This window comes from Entelurus aequoreus, linkage group LG07 (genome assembly GCF_033978785.1).
Source record: "Entelurus aequoreus isolate RoL-2023_Sb linkage group LG07, RoL_Eaeq_v1.1, whole genome shotgun sequence".
NCBI classification, from domain to species: domain Eukaryota; kingdom Metazoa; phylum Chordata; class Actinopteri; order Syngnathiformes; family Syngnathidae; genus Entelurus; species Entelurus aequoreus.
Window position 1 is genome coordinate 9651441 of NC_084737.1, and position 25944 is coordinate 9677384.

General features: G+C 31.9%; 1 protein-coding gene across 1 annotated transcript in view; it reads right to left on the minus strand.

The window, feature by feature from the left end:
• Nucleotides 1-1447: 1447 nt before the first annotated feature.
• Nucleotides 1448-25944, minus strand: part of LOC133652947 (plexin-A2-like) — a 96707-nt gene continuing 72210 nt past the window's right edge. Inside the window, exon 3 of the mRNA XM_062051904.1 lies at nt 1448-1873. Coding sequence (XP_061907888.1) covers nt 1673-1873 — 201 coding nt within the window. The 3' untranslated portion in view covers nt 1448-1672. The remainder of the gene's footprint in view (nt 1874-25944) is intronic.

The window sequence follows — 25944 nt, forward strand, 5'->3', positions numbered from 1 at the left end:
TAATTGACGAAAAACAAGATATTCCGTATTAGTACTCATAACTGTCATCATTTCTATCCGTTAGTTAGTTCGAAAATATTACGTAAGAAAGTACCATCTAATTAATAAATTATAACCAACCGCCGTCTTTAAAATCAAACTAAACTAAATGATCCAAGAAGTCAGGAAATGTACTATGTTGGAAATTTCTAATCAAGTAGTCAAACAGAACTGTCTTTCTTCAATTTATTGAAGGACTGTTAGAGAATAAATACTTGGATCTTGAACCATCCCCTCAGACCTATCTAATCCAAGCAAGGACCAAAACCCGGTGACGTACAAAGTAAAAAGTACCATCTAACGTCTTTAAAAACAAACTAAGCAAAATTATCCCCAAAAAATCAGGAAATTTACTTTAATGGAAATTTTCTAATCAAGTAGTCAAACAGAACTGTCTTTCTTGGATTTATTTACAGGTCACATTCGTAGCAAGTATGGAAAGGAGTGCGGGCCGACAAAATTATTTTGTTTCTGAGTAGCTATGAGACGATAAAAATGCGATTAAAAGCTATCAAATTTCAGACGTTATCGTACGACTTCAACCGATTTAATCATCGTATTTTTCGGATTCACCGTTACGCCGTTATTAACGTCTGACAAAGTTGTCGATAAACTACATTATTTATTTTGTGAAAACAAAACATAGTTAAAGGAAAATTAATTGACGAAAAACAAGATATTCCGTATTAGTACTCATAACTGTCATTTCTATCTGTTAGTTCGAAAATATTACGTAAGAAAGTACCATCTAGTTAATAAATTACAACCAACCGTCGTCTTTAAAAACAAACTAAACAAAATGATTCAAAAAGTCAGGAAATGTACTGTGTTGGAAATTGTCTAATCAAGTAGTCAAACAGAACTGTCTTCCTTCAATTTATTGAAGGACTGTTAGAGAATAAATACTTGGATCTTGAACCATCCCCTCAGACCTATCTAATCCAAGCAAGGACCAAAACACGGTGACGTACAAAGTAAAAGTACCTTCTAACGTCTTTAAAAACAAACTAAGCAAAATTATGCCAAAAAAATCAGGAAATTTACTATAATGGAATTTTTCTAATCAAGTAGTCAAACAGAACTGTCTTTCTTGGATTTATTTGAAAATCTCCAGCATTTCAAAAGGCACGGATCACATTCGTAGCAAGTATGGAAAAAGTGTTCGCCGACAAAGTTATTTTGTTTCTGAGTAGCTATGAGACGATGAAAATGCGATTAAAAGCTAACAAATTTCAATAACAGTACTCATAACCGTCATCATTTCTATCCGTTAGTTAGTTCGAAAATAGTAAGTAAGAAACAATTCCCCAGACTTCCGTCAAACGACTTGTGCCTCGAAGAAGCAATCGTATTTTTTTTGGCACCAAAACACGCTGGCGTACAAAGTAAAAGTACTATCTAACTCCCGTCTTTAAAAACAAACTAAACAAAATGATCCAAAAAGTCAGGAAATGTACTGTATTGGAAATTTTCTAATCAAGTAGTCAAACAAAACTCTCTTTCTTCAACTTATTGAAGGACTGTTAGAGAATAAATACTTGGATCCTGCACCATCCCCTCAGACCTATCTAATCCAAGCAAGGGAGGCAAAACCGCTATCGATTCGATACCAGGTACCTGTATCATCCACAGATTAGTCACACTCACTGACCTTCTTCAGACGTCCACTCTTGGTGCCCACGAAGGCCACACAGTAGCCGTTGTAGACGTAGGAGATGACGGCGGTCATGCGGTCCCGGGTCTCGGTGTAGAGGGTGTGTCCGCTCACCAGCTGGGAGCCGCCCAGGGGTTGGTTGATGTCCAGGCCGCAGAAGGAGTCGTCGATGGGCACCGGCTACACGAGCACAGGAACCACAAGACCAGTCAGGAACTAGTGCAAAAAAAACACTGAAAAGATCCTCTATTGGACAGGAGCCCTGTGCTCCGTTTAAATTCGAGTCAAAGATCCTCTATAAACAAAAATTTTTTTTGCTGTTTTTAGGGATCTACTGAAGCAATGGTAGTCCAAGATCCTATATTGGATAGAAGCATTCTCCTGTTTGTTTAGTAGTCAAATATGTTATTTAGGAATGTGCTACAACAAATATAGCCAAAGATTGTCTATATCTTTATGATGAGAGTAATATGATATTTTTAAAGACTCATTTCAAAAACTTGCTCGTCAAAGATCCTCTATATTTTATGGATCTACCGCAGCAGTCCTAGTCCAATATTCTTTATTGACAGGAACATGTTGCAGTATTTAAGTACCTACTTTAAAAATGTTATCTAAAATGTGTTTTTTTTAATGCAGTTTTCAGGAAATAGTGCAAAAAAAACAAAACACTAAAAAGATCCTCTATTGGACAGGAGCCCTTTGCTCCGTTTAAGTTCGAGTCAAAGATCCTCTATACAGAATAAGGGTTTTGCTGTTTTTAGGGATCTACTGAAGCAATGGTAGTCCAAGATCCTCTATTGGACAGGAGCCCTGTGCTCCGTTTAAGCTCGAGTCAAAGATCCTCTATACAAAATAAGGGTTTTGCTGTTTTTAGGGATCTACTGAAGCAATAGTAGTCCAAGATCCTATATTGGATAGAAGCATTCTCCTGTTTGTTTAGTAGTCAAATATGTTATTTAGGAATGTGCTACAACAAATATAGCCAAAGATTGTCTGTATCTTTATGACAGCAATATGCTATTTTTAAAGACTCATTTCGTCAAAGATCCTCTATATTTTATGGATCTACCGCAGCAGTGCTAGTCCAATATTCTTTATTGACAGGAACATGTTGCAGTATTTAAGTACCTACTTTAAAAATGTTATCTAAAATGTTTTTTTTAATGCAGTTTTCAGGAAATAGTACAAAAAAAAAAAACACTAAAAAGATCCTCTATTGGACAGGAGCCCTGTGCTCCGTTTAAGTTCGAGTCAAAGATCCTCTATACAAAATAAGGGTTTTGCTGTTTTTAGGGATCTACTGAAGCAATGGTAGTCCAAGATCCTCTATTGGACAGGAGCCCCGTGCTCCGTTTAAGTTCGAGTCAAAGATCCTCTATACAAAATAAGGGTTTTGTTGTTTTTAGGGATCGACTAAAGCAATAGTAGTCCAAGATCCTATATTGGATAGAAGCATTCTCCTGTTTGTTTAGTAGTCAAATATGTTATTTAGGAATGTGCTACAACAAATATAGCCAAAGATTGTCTATATCTTTATGATGAGAGTAATATGATATTTTTAAAGACTCATTTCAAAAACGTGCTCGTCAAAGATCCTCTATATTTTATGGCTCTACCGGAGCAGTGCTAGTCCAATATTCTTTATTGACAGGAACATGTTGCAGTATTTAAGTACCTACTTTAAAAATGTTATCTAAAATGTTTTTTTTAATGCAGTTTTTAGGAAATAGTGCAAAAAAAACAAAACACTAAAAAGATCCTCTATTGGACAGGAGCACTGTGCTCCGTTTAAGTTCGAGTCAAAGATCCTCTATACAAAGGGTTTTTCTGTTTTTAGGGATCGACTAAAGCAATGGTAGTCCAAGATCCTCTATTGGACAGGAGCCCTGTGCTCCGTTTAAGTTCGAGTCAAAGATCCTCTATACAAAAAAAAAAGGGTTTTGCTGTTTTTAGGGATCGACTAAATCAATAGTAGTCAAGATCCTATATTGGATAGAAGCATTCTCCTGTTTGTTTAGTAGTCAAATATGTTTTTTAGGAATGTGCTACAACAAATATAGCCAAAGATTGTCTATATCTTTATGATGAGAGTAATATGATATTTTTAAAGACTCATTTCAAAAACTTGGTTGTCAAAGATCCTCTATATTTTATGGACCTACCGGAGCAGTGCTAGTCCAATATTCTTTATTGACAGGAACATGTTGCAGTATTCAAGTACCTACTTTAAAAATGTTATCTAAAATGTTTGTTTTTTAATGCAGTTTTCAGGAAATAGTGCAAAAAAACAAAAAAACTAAAAAGATCCTCTATTGGACAGGAGCCCTGTGCTCCGTTTAAGTTCGAGTCAAAGATCCTCTATACAAAATAACGGTTTTGCTGTTTTTAGGGATCTACTGAAGCAATGGTAGTCCAAGATCCTCTATTGGACAGGAGCCCTGTGCTCCGTTTAAATTCGAGTCAAAGATCCTCTATACACAAATTTTTTTTTTGCTGTTTTTAGGGATCTACTGAAGCAATGGTAGTCCAAGATCCTATATTGGATAGAAGCATTCTCCTGTTTGTTTAGTAGTCAAATATGTTATCTAGGAATGTGCTACAACAAATATAGCCAAAGATTGTCTATATCTTTATGATGAGAGTAATATGCTATTTTTAAAGACTAATTTCAAAAACTTGCTCGTCAAAGATCCTCTATATTTTATGGATCTACCGCAGCAGTGCTAGTCCAATATTCTTTATTGACAGGAACATGTTGCAGTATTTAAGTACCTACTTTAAAAATGTTATCTAAAATGTTGTTTTTTAATGCAGTTTTCAGGAAATAGTGCAAAAAAAAAAAAACACTAAAAAGATCCTCTATTGGACAGGAGCCCTGTGCTCCGTTTAAGTTCGAGTCAAAGATCCTCTATACAAAATAGGGGTTTTGCTGTTTTTTAGGGATCTACTGAAGCAATGGTAGTCCAAGATCCTCTATTGGACAGGAGCCCTGTGCTCCGTTTAAGTTCGAGTCAAAGATCCTCTATACAAAAAAAAGGGTTTTGCTGTTTTTATGGATCTACTGAAGCAATGGTAGTCCAAGATCCTATATTGGATAGAAGCATTCTCCTGTTTGTTTAGTAGTCAAATATGTTATTTAGGAATGTGCTACAACAAATATAGCCAAAGATTGTCTATATCTTTATGATGAGAGTAATATGCTATTTTTAAAGACTCATTTCAAAAACTTGGTTGTCAAAGATCCTCTATATTTTATGGATCTACCGGAGCAGTGCTAGTCCAATATTCTTTATTGACAGGAACATGTTGCAGTATTTAAGTACCTACTTTAAAAATGTTATCTAAAATGTTTTTTTTAATGCAGTTTTCAGGAAATAGTGCAAAAAAAAACAAAACACTAAAAAGATCCTCTATTGGACAGGAGCCCTGTGCTCCGTTTAAGTTCGAGTCAAAGATCCTCTATACAAAATAGGGGTTTTGCTGTTTTTAGGGATCTACTGAAGCAATGGTAGTCCAAGATCCTCTATTGGACAGGAGCCCTGTGCTCCGTTTGAATTCGAGTCAAAGATCCTCTATACACAAATTTTTTTTTTGCTGTTTTTAGGGATCTACTGAAGCAATGGTAGTCCAAGATCCTCTATTGGACAGGAGCCCTGTGCTCCGTTTAAGTTCGAGTCAGAGATCCTCTATACAAAATAAGGGTTTTGCTGTTTTTAGGGATCTACTGAAGCAATGGTAGTCCAAGATCCTCTATTGGACAGGAGCCCTGTGCTCCGTTTAAGTTCGAGTCAAAGATCCTCTATACAGAATAAGGGTTTTGCTGTTTTTAGGGATCGACTAAAGCAATGGTAGTCCAAGATCCTCTATTGGACAGGAGCCCTGTGCTCCGTTTAAATTCGAGTCAAAGATCCTCTATACACAACATTTTTTTTTGCTGTTTTTAGGGATCTACTGAAGCAATGGTAGTCCAAGATCCTCTATTGGACAGGAGCCCTGTGCTCCGTTTAAGTTCGAGTCAAAGATCCTCTATACAAAATAAGGGTTTTGCTGTTTTTAGGGATCTACTGAAGCAATGGTAGTCCAAGATCCTCTATTGGACAGGAGCCCTGTGCTCCGTTTAAGTTCGAGTCAAAGATCCTCTATACAAAATAAGGGTTTTGTTGTTTTTAGGGATCTACTGAAGCAATCGTAGTCCAAGATCCTCTATTGGACAGGAGCCCTGTGCTCCGTTTAAATTCGAGTCAAAGATCCTCTATACACAATTTTTTTTTGTGCTGTTTTTAGGGATCTACTGAAGAAATGGTAGTCCAAGATCCTCTATTGGACAGGAGCCCTGTGCTCCGTTTAAATTCGAGTCAAAGATCCTCTATACACACATTTTTTTTTTGCTGTTTTTAGGGATCTACTGAAGCAATGGTAGTCCAAGATCCTATATTGGATAGAAGCATTCTCCTGTTTGTTTAGTAGTCAAATATGTTATTTAGGAATGTGCTACAACAAATATAGCCAAAGATTGTCTATATCTTTATGATGAGAGTAATATGCTATTTTTAAAGACTCATTTCAAAAACTTGGTTGTCAAAGATCCTCTATATTTTATGGATCTACCGGAGCAGTGCTAGTCCAATATTCTTTATTGACAGGAACATGTTGCAGTATTTAAGTACCTACTTTAAAAATGTTATCTAAAATGTGTTTTTTAATGCAGTTTTCAGGAAATAGTGCAAAAAAAAACAAAACACTAAAAAGATCCTCTATTGGACAGGAGCCCTGTGCTCCGTTTAAGTTCGAGTCAAAGATCCTCTATACAAAATAGGGGTTTTGCTGTTTTTAGGGATCTACTGAAGCAATGGTAGTCCAAGATCCTCTATTGGACAGGAGCCCTGTGCTCCGTTTAAATTCGAGTCAAAGATCCTCTATACACAAATTTTTTTTTTGCTGTTTTTAGGGATCTACTGAAGCAATGGTAGTCCAAGATCCTCTATTGGACAGGAGCCCTGTGCTCCGTTTAAGTTCGAGTCAGAGATCCTCTATACAAAATAAGGGTTTTGCTGTTTTTAGGGATCTACTGAAGCAATGGTAGTCCAAGATCCTCTATTGGACAGGAGCCCTGTGCTCCGTTTAAGTTCGAGTCAAAGATCCTCTATACAGAATAAGGGTTTTGCTGTTTTTAGGGATCGACTAAAGCAATGGTAGTCCAAGATCCTCTATTGGACAGGAGCCCTGTGCTCCGTTTAAATTCGAGTCAAAGATCCTCTATACACAACATTTTTTTTTGCTGTTTTTAGGGATCTACTGAAGCAATGGTAGTCCAAGATCCTCTATTGGACAGGAGCCCTGTGCTCCGTTTAAGTTCGAGTCAAAGATCCTCTATACAAAATAAGGGTTTTGCTGTTTTTAGGGATCTACTGAAGCAATGGTAGTCCAAGATCCTCTATTGGACAGGAGCCCTGTGCTCCGTTTAAGTTCGAGTCAAAGATCCTCTATACAAAATAAGGGTTTTGTTGTTTTTAGGGATCTACTGAAGCAATCGTAGTCCAAGATCCTCTATTGGACAGGAGCCCTGTGCTCCGTTTAAATTCGAGTCAAAGATCCTCTATACACAATTTTTTTTGTGCTGTTTTTAGGGATCTACTGAAGAAATGGTAGTCCAAGATCCTCTATTGGACAGGAGCCCTGTGCTCCGTTTAAATTCGAGTCAAAGATCCTCTATACACACATTTTTTTTTTGCTGTTTTTAGGGATCTACTGAAGCAATGGTAGTCCAAGATCCTATATTAGATAGAAGCATTCTCCTGTTTGTTTAGTAGTCAAATATGTTATTTAGGAATGTGCTACAACAAATATAGCCAAAGATTGTCTGTATCTTTATGACAGCAATATGCTATTTTTAAAGACTCATTTCGTCAAAGATCCTCTATATTTTATGGATCTACCGCAGCAGTGCTAGTCCAATATTCTTTATTGACAGGAACATGTTGCGGTATTTAAGTACCTACTTTAAAAATGTTATCTAAAATGTTTTTTTTATGACAGAAGCACCTTGCTGTTTTCAGGAAATAGTGCAAAAAAAACTCCAACCAAAAAACACTAAAAAGATCCTCTATTGGACAGGAGCCCTGTGCTCCGTTTGAGTCAAAGATCCTCTATGTGTTGTGTTCTCCCTGACAAGAGTGTTTTTTTTTTAAAGATGCACTGTACTGAGTTAGGCTCCAGCACCCCCCGCGACCGCGAAAGGGACAAACGGTAGAAAATGCATGGATTGATGGATGCACAAAGGCTAGTCAAAGATCCTCTATACAACAAACACTTGAAAGTGTTCTGCAAAAACACCCGTCAAAGATTTACTATTGACAGGACGACTGAATAAAATGCTACTGAAAGATCCTCTATTATTTTTTATTTTTTTTTAATGTCAGCCATCTTTTACTTTAAAGACAAACAAAGATTTAAATCTGTGTTAAAAAAAAGAAAATAATAATAACTAGAAAATTCCTGCGGAAATTTTGATGGGCCTGCTATCTGTGCCCTGGACTTCTGGCTGGGGGTCGCCGGAAGCCCCCGTACTTTGTGCAAAATGAGCTAGCCTAAAACGTTAGCATGCTAACATAAAATTGCTAACATTTAGCATGTGTGCTAATGTGAGCATGACAACAGTTGGCAGGTCTCACATGTCGATTAACACGGCTCCAAGGCCTATGGCTTCGGAAATGTAGAAAACATTTTTTAACTTGATGAAAAAGTTAGCATGCTTACATTAAATTGTTAACATTTAGCATGTGTGCTAACGTGAGCATGACAACAGTTAGCATGTCTCACATATCAATTAACACGGCTCTAAGGCGAATGGCTTTGGAAATGGAGAGGGAAAAAAAAGTCAAATTAGATGAAAAAGTTAGCATGCGTACATAAAACTGCTAACATTTAGCATGTGTACTAGCGTGAGCATGACAACAGTTAGCACGTCTCACATATCGATTAACACGGCTCTAAGGCGTATGGCTACGGAAATGAAGCAAAAAAAATTAAAGTTGATGAAAAAGTTAGCATGCTTACATTAAATTGCTAACATTTAGCATGTGTGCTAGCGCGCGCATGATAACAGTTAGCATGTGTCACATGTCGATTAACACGGCTCTAAGGCGTATGGCTTCGGAAATGGAGATTTTTTTTTTTTTAATTAGATGAAAAAGTTAGCATGCTTATATAAAATTGCTAACATTTAGCATGTGTGCTAGCGTGAGCATGACAACAGTTAGCATGTCTCACATATCAATTAACACGGCTCTAAGGCGTATGGCTTCGGAAATGGAGAGGAAAAAAAAAATTTGATGAAAAAGTTAGCATGCTTACATAAAATTGCTAAAATTTAGCATGTGTGCTGGTGCACGCATGATAACAGTTAGCATGTGTCACATGTCGATTAACACGGCTCTAAGGCGTATGGCTTCGGAAATGGAGAAAAAAAAATTAAATTAGATTAAAAAATTAGCATGCTAACATAATATTGCTAACATTTAGCATGTGTGCTAGCATGAACATGACAACAGTTAGCACGTCTCACACGTCAATTAAACACGGCTCTAAGGCGTATGGCTTCGGAAATGGAGAATTTTTTTTTTTTTTTAAACTAGATGAAAAAGTTAGCATGCTTACATAAAATTGCTAACATTTAGCATGTGTGCTAACATGAGCATGACAACAGTTAGCACGTCTCACATGTCGATTAACACGGCTCTAAGGCGTATGGCTTCGGAAATGGAGAAAAATTGTTTTTTAAACTAGATGAAAAAGTTAGCATGCTTACATAAAATTGCTAACATTTAGCATGTGTGCTAGCGTGCGCATGATAACAGTTAGCACGTCTCACATGTCGATTAACACGCTCTAAGGCGTATGGCTACGGAAATAGGGACGTTAGCTATCTTAAGTTAGCCAGCTAGCATGCTAAAAGTTAACAAAGTGTCATATCAAGTTGTATGACTCCGGGGTAAACGGTCTCAAAACTCGCTCGAAAGGTTAGCATGCTAATGTTAGCATGCTAGCTGACACTAGTCGTCTGTGTACGTCCAACGTCCCTTTGAGGGCGCTCCGAGGTTGCTTATAAAAACGGGATGGCGTGTCGGTGTAAATATTTAAAGCTCGCTCAGGGAATCCTCGGGGGAGGAAAATGCGGCAGCTGTTTTGGAGGGGGTACACACACGTAACCAATAGCAACAGGCGCGCCTTCGCGCTTGGTCGGCGCTACACACCATTTGGTTGTGAGGTCGTTTAGACGTCGCACACTTGCCGTTTGGAGCAAAATCTCCCCCCCCCCCCTCACACACACGTGTGTGTGTGTGTGTGTGCATATATATATATATATATATATATTTTTTTTTTTTATATATATATATATATATATATACATATATATATATATACACACACATATGTATATGTATACATGTATGTGTTGTTACCCACTTGTATGTATGTGTATACATGTATACACATACATATACACATACATACATATAAATATACACATACACACACATACAAACATATATACACATACATATATATATACATACATACGTATGTACATATATATACATACATACGTACGTACATATATACATACATACATACGTACGTACATATATACATACATACATACGTACGTACATACATACGTACGTACATATATACATACGTACATACATACATACGTACATACGTACATACATACATACGTACATACGTACATATATACATACGTACATACGTACATACATACATACGTACATACATACATACGTACATACATACGTACATACGTACATACATACGTACGTACGTATATACATACGTACGTACGTATATACAAACGTACGTACGTATATACAAACATACGTACGTATATACATACATACGTACGTATATACATACATACGTACGTATATACATACGTACGTACGTATATACATACATACGTACGTATATACATACGTACGTATATACATACATACGTACGTATATACATACGTACGTACGTATATACATACATACGTACGTATATACATACGTACGTACGTATATACAAACATACGTACGTATATACATACATACGTACGTACATATATACATACATACGTACGTACGTATATACATACATATATACATACATACGTACATACATATATACATACATACGTACATACATATATACATATATACATACATACATACATACATACATACATACATATGTACATATATACATACGTACATATATACATACATACATATATACATACCTACATATATACATACATACATATATACATACATACATATATACATACATACATATAAACATACGTACATATATACATACATACATATATACATACATACATATATACATACGTACATATATACATACATACGTACATATATACATACATACGTACATACATACGTACATGTACATATTGACATATATACATATAAAACCACCGTCAGTAACTACAGTTGCTCGCTACATCTGTAAGTGCAAGTTAAAACTCTACTATGCAAAGCCAAAGCCATTTATCAACAACACCCAGAAACGCTTCGCTGGGCCCGAGGTCATCTAAGATGGACTGATGCCAAGTGGAAAAGTGTTCTGTGGTCTGACGAGTCCACATTTCAAATTGATTTTGGAAACTATGGACGTCGTGTCCTCCGGACCAAAGAGGAAAAGAAACATCCGGATTGTTCTAGGGTGAAAGTGTAAAAGGCAGCATGTGTGATGGTATGGGGGTGTATTAGTGGCCAAGACATGGGTAACTTACACATCTGTGAAGGCACCATTAATGCTGAAAAGGTACATACAGCTTTTGGAGCAACACATGTTTCAACATATGGACGCCCCTGCTTATTTCAGCAAGACAATGCCATGTTTTTGTAGTAGAAGAGTGCGGGTACTAGACTGGCCTGCCTGTAGTCCAGACATTGAACATGTGTGAAGGCTAAAATATGAGAAGGGAGACTGTTGAACAACTTAAGCTGTACATCAAGCAGGAATGGGAAATAATTCCACTTCAAAAATGTGTCTCCTCAGTTCCCAAACCTTTACTGAGTGTTGTTAAAAGGAAAGGCCATGTAACACACTGGTCAAAATGCCCTTTTTGCAATGTGTTGCTGCCATTAAATTCTAAGTTCAGGATTATTTGAGAGCCCAACAATGGTCATGTGCAGCTTAAGTTGTTCAACAGTCTCCCTTCTCTTTTGTCTAGTATCCGCACTCTTTTACTACAAAGACCTGGCATTGTCTTGCTGAAATAAGCAGGGGCGTCCATGATAACATTGCTTGGATTGCTCCAAAAGCTGTATGTACCTTTCAGCGTTAATGGTGCCTTCACAGATGTGTAAGTTACCCATGTCTCTTTCGGAAATCCTCAGGTCGGTAGTGCATTCTTCACTTGAAGTGAGGGATGAGGCGAAAAACTTGTTTGTCATTTCCAGAGTTATTATCTGAAAACTCTTATTAGTCTACTTGTTAATATCTGGTTACTTCTTGTTAGTGTTGGCCCCATACCAATATTTTGGTACCGGTACCAAAATGTATTTCGATACTTGTCTAAATAAATGGGAGCACACAAAATGGCATTATTGTCTTTATTTACACTGAATTTTTATATACTTAATTTTTGTACACTGAATTTTTTTTACAATTATTTTTTGAACACTGAATTTTTTTACAATACATTTTTTTTATGCTGAATTTTTTCACACAGATTTTTTTTTTACACTGAATTTTTAGTCACTGATATTTTTTAGAATTAATATTTTTACAATTCATTTTGTACACTGAATTTTTTTAGTCTTTTTTTTAAACTTAATTTTTTTTTTTTACACGGAATTTTTATACACTTAATTTTTGTAAACTGAATTTTTTTTTTTTACAATGAATTTTTGGACATTGAATTTTTTCACACAGATTTTTTTTCACACTGAATTTTTATACAGTCATTTTTTTTACACTGATTTTTTTTTTTTTTTTCCCAGAATTTTTATATACTTAACTTTTGTACACTGAATTTTTTTTACAATTAATTTTTGTACACTGAATTTTTTACAGTCATTTTTTTTACACAATTTTTTTTTTTTACACGGAATTTTTATATACTTAACTTTTGTACACTGAATTTTTTTTTTTTACAATGAATTTTTGGACACTGAATTTTTTCACACGGATTTTTTTTTTCACTGAATTTTTATACACAGACTTTTTTTTTTTTACAATTATTTTGATTACAATTCATTTTTGTAGACTGACATTTTTTACAATATTTTTTTTTTTACACAGAATTTTTATATGCTTAATTTTTGTACACTGAATTTTTTTACAATGAATTTTTGAACACTGAATTTTTTACAATACATTTTTTGCACTTAATTTTTACAGTCATTTTTTTTACACTTTTTTTTTTTACACTGAATTTTTATATACTTATATTTTCTACATTGACTTTTTTTGCAATTAATTTTTGAACACTGAATTTTTTTTACAATTCGTTTTTTTACACTGAATTTTTTCACACAGATTTTTTTTTATACTGAATTAGTATGCACAGACCTTTTTTACAATTATTTTTTTTACAATTAATTTTTTCACACTGATTTCTTTTTTTTTTTTTTTACACGGAATCTTTATATACCTCATTTTTGTACATAGAATTGTTTTTACAATTAGGCTAAAATATGAGAAGGGAGACTGTTGAACAACTTAAGCTGTACATCAAGCAAGAATGGGAAAGAATTCCACTTCAAAAATGTGTCTCCTCAGTTCCCAAACCTTTACTGAGTGTTGTTAAAAGGAAAGGCCATGTAACACACTGGTCAAAATGCCTTTTTTGCAATGTGTTGCTGCCATTCAATTCTAAGTTCATGATTATTTGAGAGCCCAACAATGGTCATGTGCAGCTTAAGTTCTTCAACAGTCTCCCTTCTCTTTTGTCTAGTACCCGCACTCTTTTACTACAAAGACCTGGCATTGTCTTGCTGAAATAAGCAGGGGCGTCCATGATAATATTGCTTGGATTGCTCCAAAAGCTGTATGTACCTTTCAGCATTAATGGTGCCTTCACAGATGTGTAAGTTACCCATGTCTTGGCCATGTCTCTTTTGGAAATCCTCAGGTCGGTAGTGCATTCTTCACTTGAAGTGAGGGATGAGGCGAAAAACTTGTTTGTCATTTCCGGTTTTATTATCTGAAAACTCTTATTAGTCTACTTGTTAATATCTGGTTACTTCTTGTTAGTGTTGGCCCCATACCAATATTTTGGTACCGGTACCAAAATGTATTTCGATACTTGTCTAAATAAATGGGAGCACACAAAATGGCATTATTGTCTTTATTTACACTGAATTTTTATATACTTAATTTTTGTACACTGAATTTTTTTTACAATTATTTTTTGAACACTGAATTTTTTTACAATACATTTTTTTTATGCTGAATTTTTTCACACAGATTTTTTTTTACACTGAATTTTTAGTCACAGACATTTTTTAGAATTAATATTTTTACAATTCATTTTGTGCACTGAATTTTTTTACAGTCTTTTTTTTCAACTTAATTTTTTTTTTTTACACTGAGTTTTTATATACTTAATTTTTGTACACTGAATTTTTTTTTTTTACTTTGAATTTTTGGACACTGAATTTTTTCACACAGATTTTTTTTCCCACTGAATTTTTATACAGTCATTTTTTTTTACACTGATTTTTTTTTTTTTGCACGGAATTTTTATATACTTAACTTTTGTACACTGAATTTTTTTTACAATTAATTTTTGTACACTGAATTTTTTACAGTCATTTTTTTTACACAATTTTTGTTTTTTTACACAGAATTTTTATATACTTAACTTTTGTACACTGAATTTTTTTTTTTTTACAATGAATTTTTGGACACTGAATTTTTTTTTTTTCACTGAATTTTTATACACAGACTTTTTTTTACAATTATTTTGATTACAATTCATTTTTGTACACTGACATTTTTTACAATATTTTTTTTTTTTACACAGAATTTTTATATGCTTAATTTTTGTACACTGAATTTTTTTACAATGAATTTTTGAACACTGAATTTTTTACAATACATTTTTTGCACTTAAGTTTTACAGTCATTTTTTTTACACTTTTTTTTTTTTTACATGGAATTTTTATATACTTATATTTTCTACATTGACTTTTTTTGCAATTAATTTTTGAACACTGAATTTTTTTTACAATACGTTTTTTCACACTGAATTTTTATACAGTCATTTTTTTTTACACTGATTTTTTTCTTTTTACACGGAATTTTTATATACTTAACTTTTGTACACTGAATTTTTTTTTACAATTAATTTTTGTACACTGAATTTTTTACAGTCATTTTTTTACACAATTTTTTTTTTTTACACGGAATTTTTATATACTTAACTTTTGTACACTGAATTTTTTTTTTTTTTACAATGAATTTTTGGACACTGAATTTTTTCACACGGATTTTTTTTTTTCACTGAATTTTTATACACAGACTTTTTTTTTACAATTATTTTGATTACAATTCATTTTTGTACACTGACATTTTTTACAATAAATTTTTTTTTTTCACAGAATTTTTATATGCTTAATTTTTGTACACTGAATTTTTTTACAATGAATTTTTGAACACTGAATTTTTTACAATACATTTTTTGCACTTAATTTTTACAGTCATTTTTTTCCCACATTTTTTTTTTTTTTTACACAGAATTTTTATATACTTATATTTTCTACATTGACTTTTTTTGCAATTAATTTTTGAACACTGAATTTTTTTTACAATACGTTTTTTTACACGGAATTTTTTCACACAGATTTTTTTTTTTTATACTGAATTTGTATGCACAGACCTTTTTTACAATTATTTTTTTTGCAATAAATTTTTTCACACTGATTTCTTTTTTTTTTTTTTTTTTACACGGAATCTTTATATATTTAATTTTTGTACATAGAATTGTTTTTACAATTAGGCTAAAATATGAGAAGGGAGACTGTTGAACAACTTAAGCTGTACATCAAGCAAGAATGGGAAAGAATTCCACTTCAAAAATGTGTCTCCTCAGTTCCCAAACCTTTACTGAGTGTTGTTAAAAGGAAAGGCCATGTAACACACTGGTCAAAATGCCTTTTTTGCAATGTGTTGCTGCCATTCAATTCTAAGTTCATGATTATTTGAGAGCCCAACAATGGTCATGTGCAGCTTAAGTTGTTCAACAGTCTCCCTTCTCTTTTGTCTAGTACCCGCACTCTTTTACTACAAAGACCTGGCATTGTCTTGCTGAAATAAGCAGGGGCGTCCATGATAACATTGCTTGGATTGCTCCAAAAGCTGTATGTACCTTTCAGCATTAATGGTGCCTTCACAGATGTGTAAGTTACCCATGTCTTGGCCATGTCTCTTTCGGAAATCCTCAGGTCGGTAGTGCATTCTTCACTTGAAGTGAGGGATGAGGCGAAAAACTTGTTTGTCATTTCCGGTTTTATTATCTGAAAACTCTTATTAGTCTACTTGTTAATATCTGGTTACTTCTTGTTAGTGTTGGCCCCATACCAATATTTTGGTACCGGTACCAAAATGTATTTCGATACTTGTCTAAATAAATGGGAGCACACAAAATGGCATTATTGTCTTTATTTACACTGAATTTTTATATACTTAATTTTTGTACACTGAATTTTTTTTACAATTATTTTTTGAACACTGAATTTTTTTACAATACATTTTTTTTATGCTGAATTTTTTCACACAGATTTTTTTTTACACTGAATTTTTAGTCACAGACATTTTTTAGAATTAATATTTTTACAATTCATTTTGTGCACTGAATTTTTTTACAGTCTTTTTTTTCAACTTAATTTTTTTTTTTTACACTGAGTTTTTATATACTTAATTTTTGTACACTGAATTTTTTTTTTTTACTTTGAATTTTTGGACACTGAATTTTTTCACACAGATTTTTTTTCCCACTGAATTTTTATACAGTCATTTTTTTTTACACTGATTTTTTTTTTTTTGCACGGAATTTTTATATACTTAACTTTTGTACACTGAATTTTTTTTACAATTAATTTTTGTACACTGAATTTTTTACAGTCATTTTTTTTACACAATTTTTGTTTTTTTACACAGAATTTTTATATACTTAACTTTTGTACACTGAATTTTTTTTTTTTTACAATGAATTTTTGGACACTGAATTTTTTCACACTGATTTTTTTTTTTTCACTGAATTTTTATACACAGACTTTTTTTTACAATTATTTTGATTACAATTCATTTTTGTACACTGACATTTTTTACAATATTTTTTTTTTTTACACAGAATTTTTATATGCTTAATTTTTGTACACTGAATTTTTTTACAATGAATTTTTGAACACTGAATTTTTTACAATACATTTTTTGCACTTAAGTTTTACAGTCATTTTTTTTACACTTTTTTTTTTTTTACATGGAATTTTTATATACTTATATTTTCTACATTGACTTTTTTTGCAATTAATTTTTGAACACTGAATTTTTTTTACAATACGTTTTTTCACACTGAATTTTTATACAGTCATTTTTTTTTACACTGATTTTTTTCTTTTTACACGGAATTTTTATATACTTAACTTTTGTACACTGAATTTTTTTTTACAATTAATTTTTGTACACTGAATTTTTTACAGTCATTTTTTTACACAATTTTTTTTTTTTACACGGAATTTTTATATACTTAACTTTTGTACACTGAATTTTTTTTTTTTTTACAATGAATTTTTGGACACTGAATTTTTTCACACGGATTTTTTTTTTTCACTGAATTTTTATACACAGACTTTTTTTTTACAATTATTTTGATTACAATTCATTTTTGTACACTGACATTTTTTACAATAAATTTTTTTTTTTCACAGAATTTTTATATGCTTAATTTTTGTACACTGAATTTTTTTACAATGAATTTTTGAACACTGAATTTTTTACAATACATTTTTTGCACTTAATTTTTACAGTCATTTTTTTCCCACATTTTTTTTTTTTTTTACACAGAATTTTTATATACTTATATTTTCTACATTGACTTTTTTTGCAATTAATTTTTGAACACTGAATTTTTTTTACAATACGTTTTTTTACACGGAATTTTTTCACACAGATTTTTTTTTTTTATACTGAATTTGTATGCACAGACCTTTTTTACAATTATTTTTTTTGCAATAAATTTTTTCACACTGATTTCTTTTTTTTTTTTTTTTTTACACGGAATCTTTATATATTTAATTTTTGTACATAGAATTGTTTTTACAATTAGGCTAAAATATGAGAAGGGAGACTGTTGAACAACTTAAGCTGTACATCAAGCAAGAATGGGAAAGAATTCCACTTCAAAAATGTGTCTCCTCAGTTCCCAAACCTTTACTGAGTGTTGTTAAAAGGAAAGGCCATGTAACACACTGGTCAAAATGCCTTTTTTGCAATGTGTTGCTGCCATTCAATTCTAAGTTCATGATTATTTGAGAGCCCAACAATGGTCATGTGCAGCTTAAGTTGTTCAACAGTCTCCCTTCTCTTTTGTCTAGTACCCGCACTCTTTTACTACAAAGACCTGGCATTGTCTTGCTGAAATAAGCAGGGGCGTCCATGATAACATTGCTTGGATTGCTCCAAAAGCTGTATGTACCTTTCAGCATTAATGGTGCCTTCACAGATGTGTAAGTTACCCATGTCTTGGCCATGTCTCTTTCGGAAATCCTCAGGTCGGTAGTGCATTCTTCACTTGAAGTGAGGGATGAGGCGAAAAACTTGTTTGTCAGTTCCAGTTTTATTATCTGAAAACTCTTATTAGTCTACTTGTTAAAATCTGGTTACTTCTTGTTAGTGTTGGCCCCATACCAATATTTTGGTACCGGTACCAAAATGTATTTCGATACTTTTCTAAATAAAGGGGACCACACAAAATGGCATTATTGTCTTTATTTACACTGAATTTTTATATACTTAATTTTTGTACACTGAATTTTTTTTACAATTATTTTTTTAACACTGAATTTTTTTACAATACATTTTTTTTATGCTGAATTTTTTCACACAGATTTTTTTTTACACTGAATTTTTAGTCACAGACATTTTTTAGAATTAATATTTTTACAATTCATTTTGTGCACTGAATTTTTTTACAGTCTTTTTTTTCAACTTAATTTTTTATTTTTTTGCACTGAGTTTTTATATACTTAATTTTTGTACACTGAATTTTTTTTTTTTTACTTTGAATTTTTGGACACTGAATTTTTTCACACAGATTTTTTTTCCCACTGAATTTTTATACAGTCATTTTTTTTTACACTGATTTTTTTTTTTTACACGGAATTTTTATATACTTAACTTATGTACACTGAATTTTTTTTACAATTAATTTTTGTACACTGAATTTTTTACAGTCATTTTTTTTACACAATTTCTTTTTTTTTACACAGAATTTTTATATACTTAACTTTTGTACACTGAATTTTTTTTTTTTTACAATGAATTTTTGGACACTGAATTTTTTCACACGGATTTTTTATTTCCACTGAATTTTTATACACAGACTTTTTTTTTACAATTATTTTGATTACAATTCATTTTTGTACACTGACATTTAAAAAAAATTTTTTTTTTTTACACAGAATTTTTATATGCTTAATTTTTGTACACTGAATTTTTTTACAATTAATTTTTGAACACTAAATTTTTTACAATACATTTTTTGCACTTAATTTTTACAGTCATTTTTTTTACACTTTTTTTTTTTTTACACGGAATTTTTATATACTTATATTTTCTACATTGACTTTTTTTGCAATTAATTTTTGAACACTGAATTATTTTTACAATACGTTTTTTTACACTAAATTTTTTCACACAGATTTTTTTTTACACCGAATTTTTATACAGTCATTTTTTTTTACACTGATTTTTTTTTTTTACACGGAATTTTTATATACTTAACTTTTGTACACTCAATTTTTTTTACAACTAATTTTTGTACACTCAATTTTTTACAGTCATTTTTTTTTACACAATTTTTTTTTTTTTTACACAGAATTTTTATATACTTAACTTTTGTACACTGAATTTTTTTTTTTTTACAATGAATTTTTGGACACTGAATTTTTTCACACAGATTTTTTTTTTTCACTGACATTTTTTACAATATTTTTTTTTTTTTTTACACAGAATTTTTATATGCTTAATTTTTGTACACTGAATTTTTTTACAATGAATTTTTGAACACTAAATTTTTTACAATAGATTTTTTGCACTTAATTTTTACAGTCATTTTTTTTCCCACATTTTTTTTTTTTTTTACACGGAATTTTTATATACTTATATTTTCTACATTGACTTTTTTTGCACTTAATTTTTGAACACTGAATTTTTTTTACAATACTTTTTTTTACACTGAATTTTTTCACACATTTTTTTTTTATACTGAATTTGTATGCACAGACCTTTTTTACAATTATTTTTTTTGCAATAAATGTTTTCACACTGATTTCTTTTTTTTTTTTTTTACACGGAATCTTTATATACTTAATTTTTGTACATAGAATTGTTTTTACAATTAGGCTAAAATATGAGAAGGGAGACTGTTGAACAACTTAAGCTGTACATCAAGCAAGAATGGGAAAGAATTCCACTTCAAAAATGTGTCTCCTCAGTTCCCAAACCTTTACTGAGTGTTGTTAAAAGGAAAGGCCATGTAACACACTGGTAAAAATGCCCTTTTTGCAATGTGTTGCTGCCATTCAATTCTAAGTTCACGATTATTTGAGAGCCCAACAATGGTCATGTGCACGAGTGCTAACACGGTGTCTGATGTGTCGGGATCCTTCTGTCACGGGTTTGGTTTTTTTTGGGACCGAAACAACGACGTCGACGAGACGGCTCGTTAGCGCCCACGTATAAACGAGGCTGGCTCCTAGCGTGTGTTTGACAGGGGATTTGGTGCTGAGCCGACATTGTTAGCGCGTCCATAGAGACCCCTAATCCACATTATGGGATGGATTTAGAACACCGTCTTAAGGAGCGTTATTCCATAATCATGTCTTCTTTCCTCGCTGACTGCCGCTCCCTGGTCTGAGTCATGTGTCGGAATGTCGCAGGTTTTGGGGATTCTGGGGAAAAAAAACGGGCAGTTGTTTCGTCCTCCAAGCCTCAGGTGTCAAACTCAAGGCCTGCGAGCCACATTTGACCCACCACCTCATTTTATATGGCCTGGAAATAACGTGTCAATAAAATACCTTATATTTTAGTTCTTAATAGTCTTATTTTCTTACCAATGGTATTAGGTTTTTTTCCCATTTTGACAGGAAAAAAAATAGTGTCCAATATTGCAACAAATATTACCAAAAGCAGTGAAGTTGTCACGTTGTGTAAATGGTAAATAAAAAGACAATACAACAAATCCTTTTCAACTCATATTCAATTGAATAGACTGCAAAGACAAGATATTTCATGGTTTTTTTTGTGTGCAAATAATCATGAACTTAGAATTGAATGGCAGCAACACATGGCAAAAAAGGCATTTTGAATAGTGTGTTACATGGCCTTTCCTTTTAACAACACTCAGTAAAGGTTTGGGAACTGAGGAGACACATTTTTGAAGTGGATTTATTTCCCATTCTTGCTTGATGTACAGCTTAAGTTGTTCAACAGTCTCCCTTCTCATTCGTCTTAGTACCCGCACTCATTTACTACAAAGACCTGGCATTGTCTTGCTGAAATAAGCAGGGGCGTCCATGATAACATTGCTTGAATTGCTCCAAAAGCTGTATGTACCTTTCAGCATTAATGGTGCCTTCACAGATGTGTAAGTTACCCATGTCTTGGCCACTAATACACCACCCATACCATCACACATGCTGCCTTTTACACTTTCACCCTAGAACAGTCCGGATGGTTCTTTTCCTCTTTGGTCCACAGCTTCCAAAAACAATTTGAAATGTGGACTCGTCAGACCACGGAACACTTTTCCACTTTGCATCAGTCCATCTTAGATGAGCTCGGGCCCAGCCAAGCCGGCGGCGTTTCTGGGTGTTGTTGATAAATGGTTTTGGCTTTGCGTAGTAGAGTTTTAACTTGCACTTACAGATGTAGCGAGCAACTGTAGTTACTGACAGTGGTTTTCTGAAGTGTTCCTGAGCCCATGTGGTGATATCCTTTACACACTTATGTGGCTTTTTGATGCAGTACCGCCTGAGGGATCCAAGGTGTGTAATATCATGGCTTACGTGCAGTGATTTCTCCACATTCTCTGAATCTTTTGATGATATTACGGAGCGTAGATGGTGAAATCCTTAAATTCCTTGTTGAGAAATGTTGTTCTTAAACAATTTGCTCAGGCATTTGTTGACAAAGTGGTGACCCTCGCCCCCGTCCTTGTTTGTGAACGACTGAAGCTGCTTTTATACCCAATCATGGCACCCACCTGTTCCCAATTAGCCCGTTCACCTGCGGGATGTTTCAAATAAGTCTTTGACGAGCATTCCTCAACTTTCTCACTCTTTTTTGCCACTTGTGCCAGCTTTTTTGAAACATGTCGCAGGCATCAAATTCCAAATGAGCTCACATTTGCAAAAAAATAACAAAGTTTCTTAGTGTGAACATGAAATATCTTGTCTTTGCAGTCTATTCAATTGAATATAAGTTGAAAAGGATTTGTTGTATTCTCTTTTTATTTACCATTTACACAACGTGACGACTTCACTGCTTTTGGGCTTTGTATGTTATGTAACTTTTGTGGTCAAAATTCAAATAAATATGATTTGGAAGCAAGTTTTTCATCAAATTGTACACCATGAATATGATCAATAGATTTTACTGTAAAATTTAGGGAAGTTTTTGTCAGTTGAAAAAAAAAAAATAATGTTTTTTTTTTTACAGTAAAATTCCGTCGACTGAGTTGTCAGGTGTTTTTTTTTCTTTTATACCGTAAAATCCGCGGTTGATGATTTTACGGTGTATTTTTGTAAAAGGAATTACAGTATCACGTTTTATTATGGTAAAAAAAACAAACTGGCAGCTGAGTTGCCAAAATAAAATTAAACAGTGCTTTTCAATTTGCAGTAATATGTTGGGGGGGAAAAATATATATAATAAAACAAAATTTTTAAAAATAAATACAAAAATAAAATTATTAAATAAAATTAAAATTAAATACAATTAAAAAAAAAAACAAAAAAAAAATTAAAACATCTATTTTACAGTAAAAGTCTGGCAACTAAGCTGCCAGTTTTGTTTTTCCCATAAAAAACAATGGTAAATATTTTTAACACTGTACATGTAAAATAATCAAATTCATAGGCAAATATAAATTATTTCCTGTTACAAGAGGCCCTCTAATGTGGCCCTCAATGAAAACCAGTTCCAACAGAGTTCCCTCGCACCTCGGAGACAACGAAGCCCCCGGAGGAGTTGGAGATAAAAACCCCTCCGCCCTGCCGCTAATTAGGAAGTGGGTGATTTTCATAAAAGTGGTCAATTGTTGGCCTGAGGCTGGAGGATTAGCGACAAAGGAAGCTGATCAGAGGTCAGCCCCGGGACACGTGCGGACTTAAAACAATGTAAAATATCTATTAGCCATCAGGAGACATGGCGGAGAGCATCCTCCTGGGAGATGAAGAGAAACCAGGAGACATCAGTGGCCTTGTTTCATCACATAATTGCTCTAGAAGCCTCCTTCTGGTGCATCTCCGAGCACGGCAGGGATGAGCGATACGGCCTGGAATCGATATCGCCGTACATATATATTGCAGCCTCCTGCCATAACGATCTGTATCGCCATATTTTATTTGGCACATTAATGACGATAGAAGCATGTCAGGATTGGTTGAAAAGGCTCATCGTTTTGCACAGCGGAGGAAGGTCTGTGCCTCATTCCTGTGAGAATCCTGCGCATCTGTGCGCAGATGATGCTGTGCATTCTTCACTTGAAGTGAGGGATGAGGCGAAAAACTTGTTTGTCATTTCCAGTTTTACTATCTAAAAACTCTTATTAGTCTACTTGTTAATATCTGGTTACGTCCTGTTTGTGTTGGGCTCATACCAATATTTTGGTACCGGTACCAAAATGTATTTCGATACATTTCTAAATAAAGGGGACCACAAAAAATGGCATATTGTCTTTATTTACACTGGATTTTTATATACTTAATTTTTGTACACTGACTTTTTTTTTACAATTAGTTTTTGAACACTGAATTTTTTTACAATCCATTTTTTTTACACAGATTTTGTTTTGTTTTTTACACATAATTTTTATTTACAGACCTTATTTTACAATGAATATTTTTGTACACAGAATTTTTTTACAGTAATTTTTTTAAACTTTTTTTTTTTTTTACACTGAATTTGTATATACTTAATTTTTGTACACTGCATTTTTGTTTTTTACAATTAATTTTTGGACACTGAATTTTTCCACACAGATTTTTTTTTACACTGAAATTTTATACACAGACCTTTTTTACAATTAATTTTTTTACAATTAATTTTTGTACACCGACATTTTTTACAGTCATTTTTTTAACAATTAATTTTTTATTTTTTTTACACGGAATTTTTATATACTTAATTTTTGTACACTGAATTTTTTTTTACATTGAAATTTTGAACACTGAATTTTTTTACAATACATTTTTTACATTGAATTTTTTCACACAGATTTTTTTTTACGCCTTTTTACAGTTATAATTTTAACAATTAATTTTTGTACACTGAATTTTTTTACAGTCATTTTTTACAATGATTGTTTTTACACATAATTTTTATATACTTAATTTTTGAACACAGATTTTTTTACACTGAATTTTTATACGCAGACCTTTTTTACAATGAACAGTTTTACAATACATTTTTTTACAATTAATTTTTGTACACTGAATTTGTTTACAGTAATTTGTATACAATTAATTACTTTTTTTTACGAGCAATTTTTATATACTTGATTTTTGTACACTGAATTTTTTTTAAAATTACTTTTTGAACACATAATTTTTTTACAATACATTTTTGTACACTGAATTTTGTACATGCATTTTTTTTACACTTTAAAAAAAAAAAATTTACACAAAATTTTTATATAATAATTTTTGTACACTGAATTTTTTTTACAATTAATTTTTGAACACATAATTTTTTTACAATACATTTTTTTACAGTCATTTTTTTACACATTTTTGTTGTTTTTTTTACTCAGAAGTTTTATATACTTATATTTTGTACATTGCCTTTTTTTTACAATGAATTTTTGAACACTGAATTTTTTTACAATACATTTTTTACACTGAATTTTTTCACAAAGATTTTCTTACACTTTTTTACAGTTCTTTTTTTTTCAATTAATTTTTGTACACTGAATTTTTTTTACAGTAATTTGTATAATATTAATTACTTTTTTTTACAAGCAATTTTTATATACTTAATTTTTGTACACTGAATTTTTGTTAAAATTACTTTTTGAACACATAATTTTTTTACAATACATTTTTGTACACTGAATTTTGTACATGCATTTTTTTTTACACTTTTAAAAAAAAAAAATTTTACACAGAATTTTTATATACTAAATTTTTGTACACTGAATTTTTTTTACAATTCATTTTTGAACACAATTTTTTTACAATACATTTTTGTACAGTCATTTTTTTTACACATTTTTGTTGTTTTTTTTACACAGAAGTTTTATATACTTATATTTTGTACATTGCCTTTTTTTTTACAATGAATTTTTGAACACTGAATTTTTTTACAATACATTTTTTTACACTGAATTTTTTCACAAAGATTTTTTTACACTTTTTTACAGTTCTTTTTTTTACAATTAATTTTTGTACACTGAATTTTTTTTACAGTAATTTGTATACAATTAATTACTTTTTTTTACAAGCAATTTTTATATACTTAATTTTTGTACACTGAATTTTTTTTTAAATTACTTTTTGGATACATTTTTGTACACTGAATTTTGTACATGCATTTTTTTTTACACTTTTTTATTTATTTTTTACACAGAATTTTTATATACTAAATTTTTGTGCACTGAATTTTTTTTACAATTAATTCTTGAACACATAATTTTTTTACAATACATTTTTGTACAGTCATTTTTTTACACATTTTTGTTTTTTTTTACACAGAATTTTTATATACT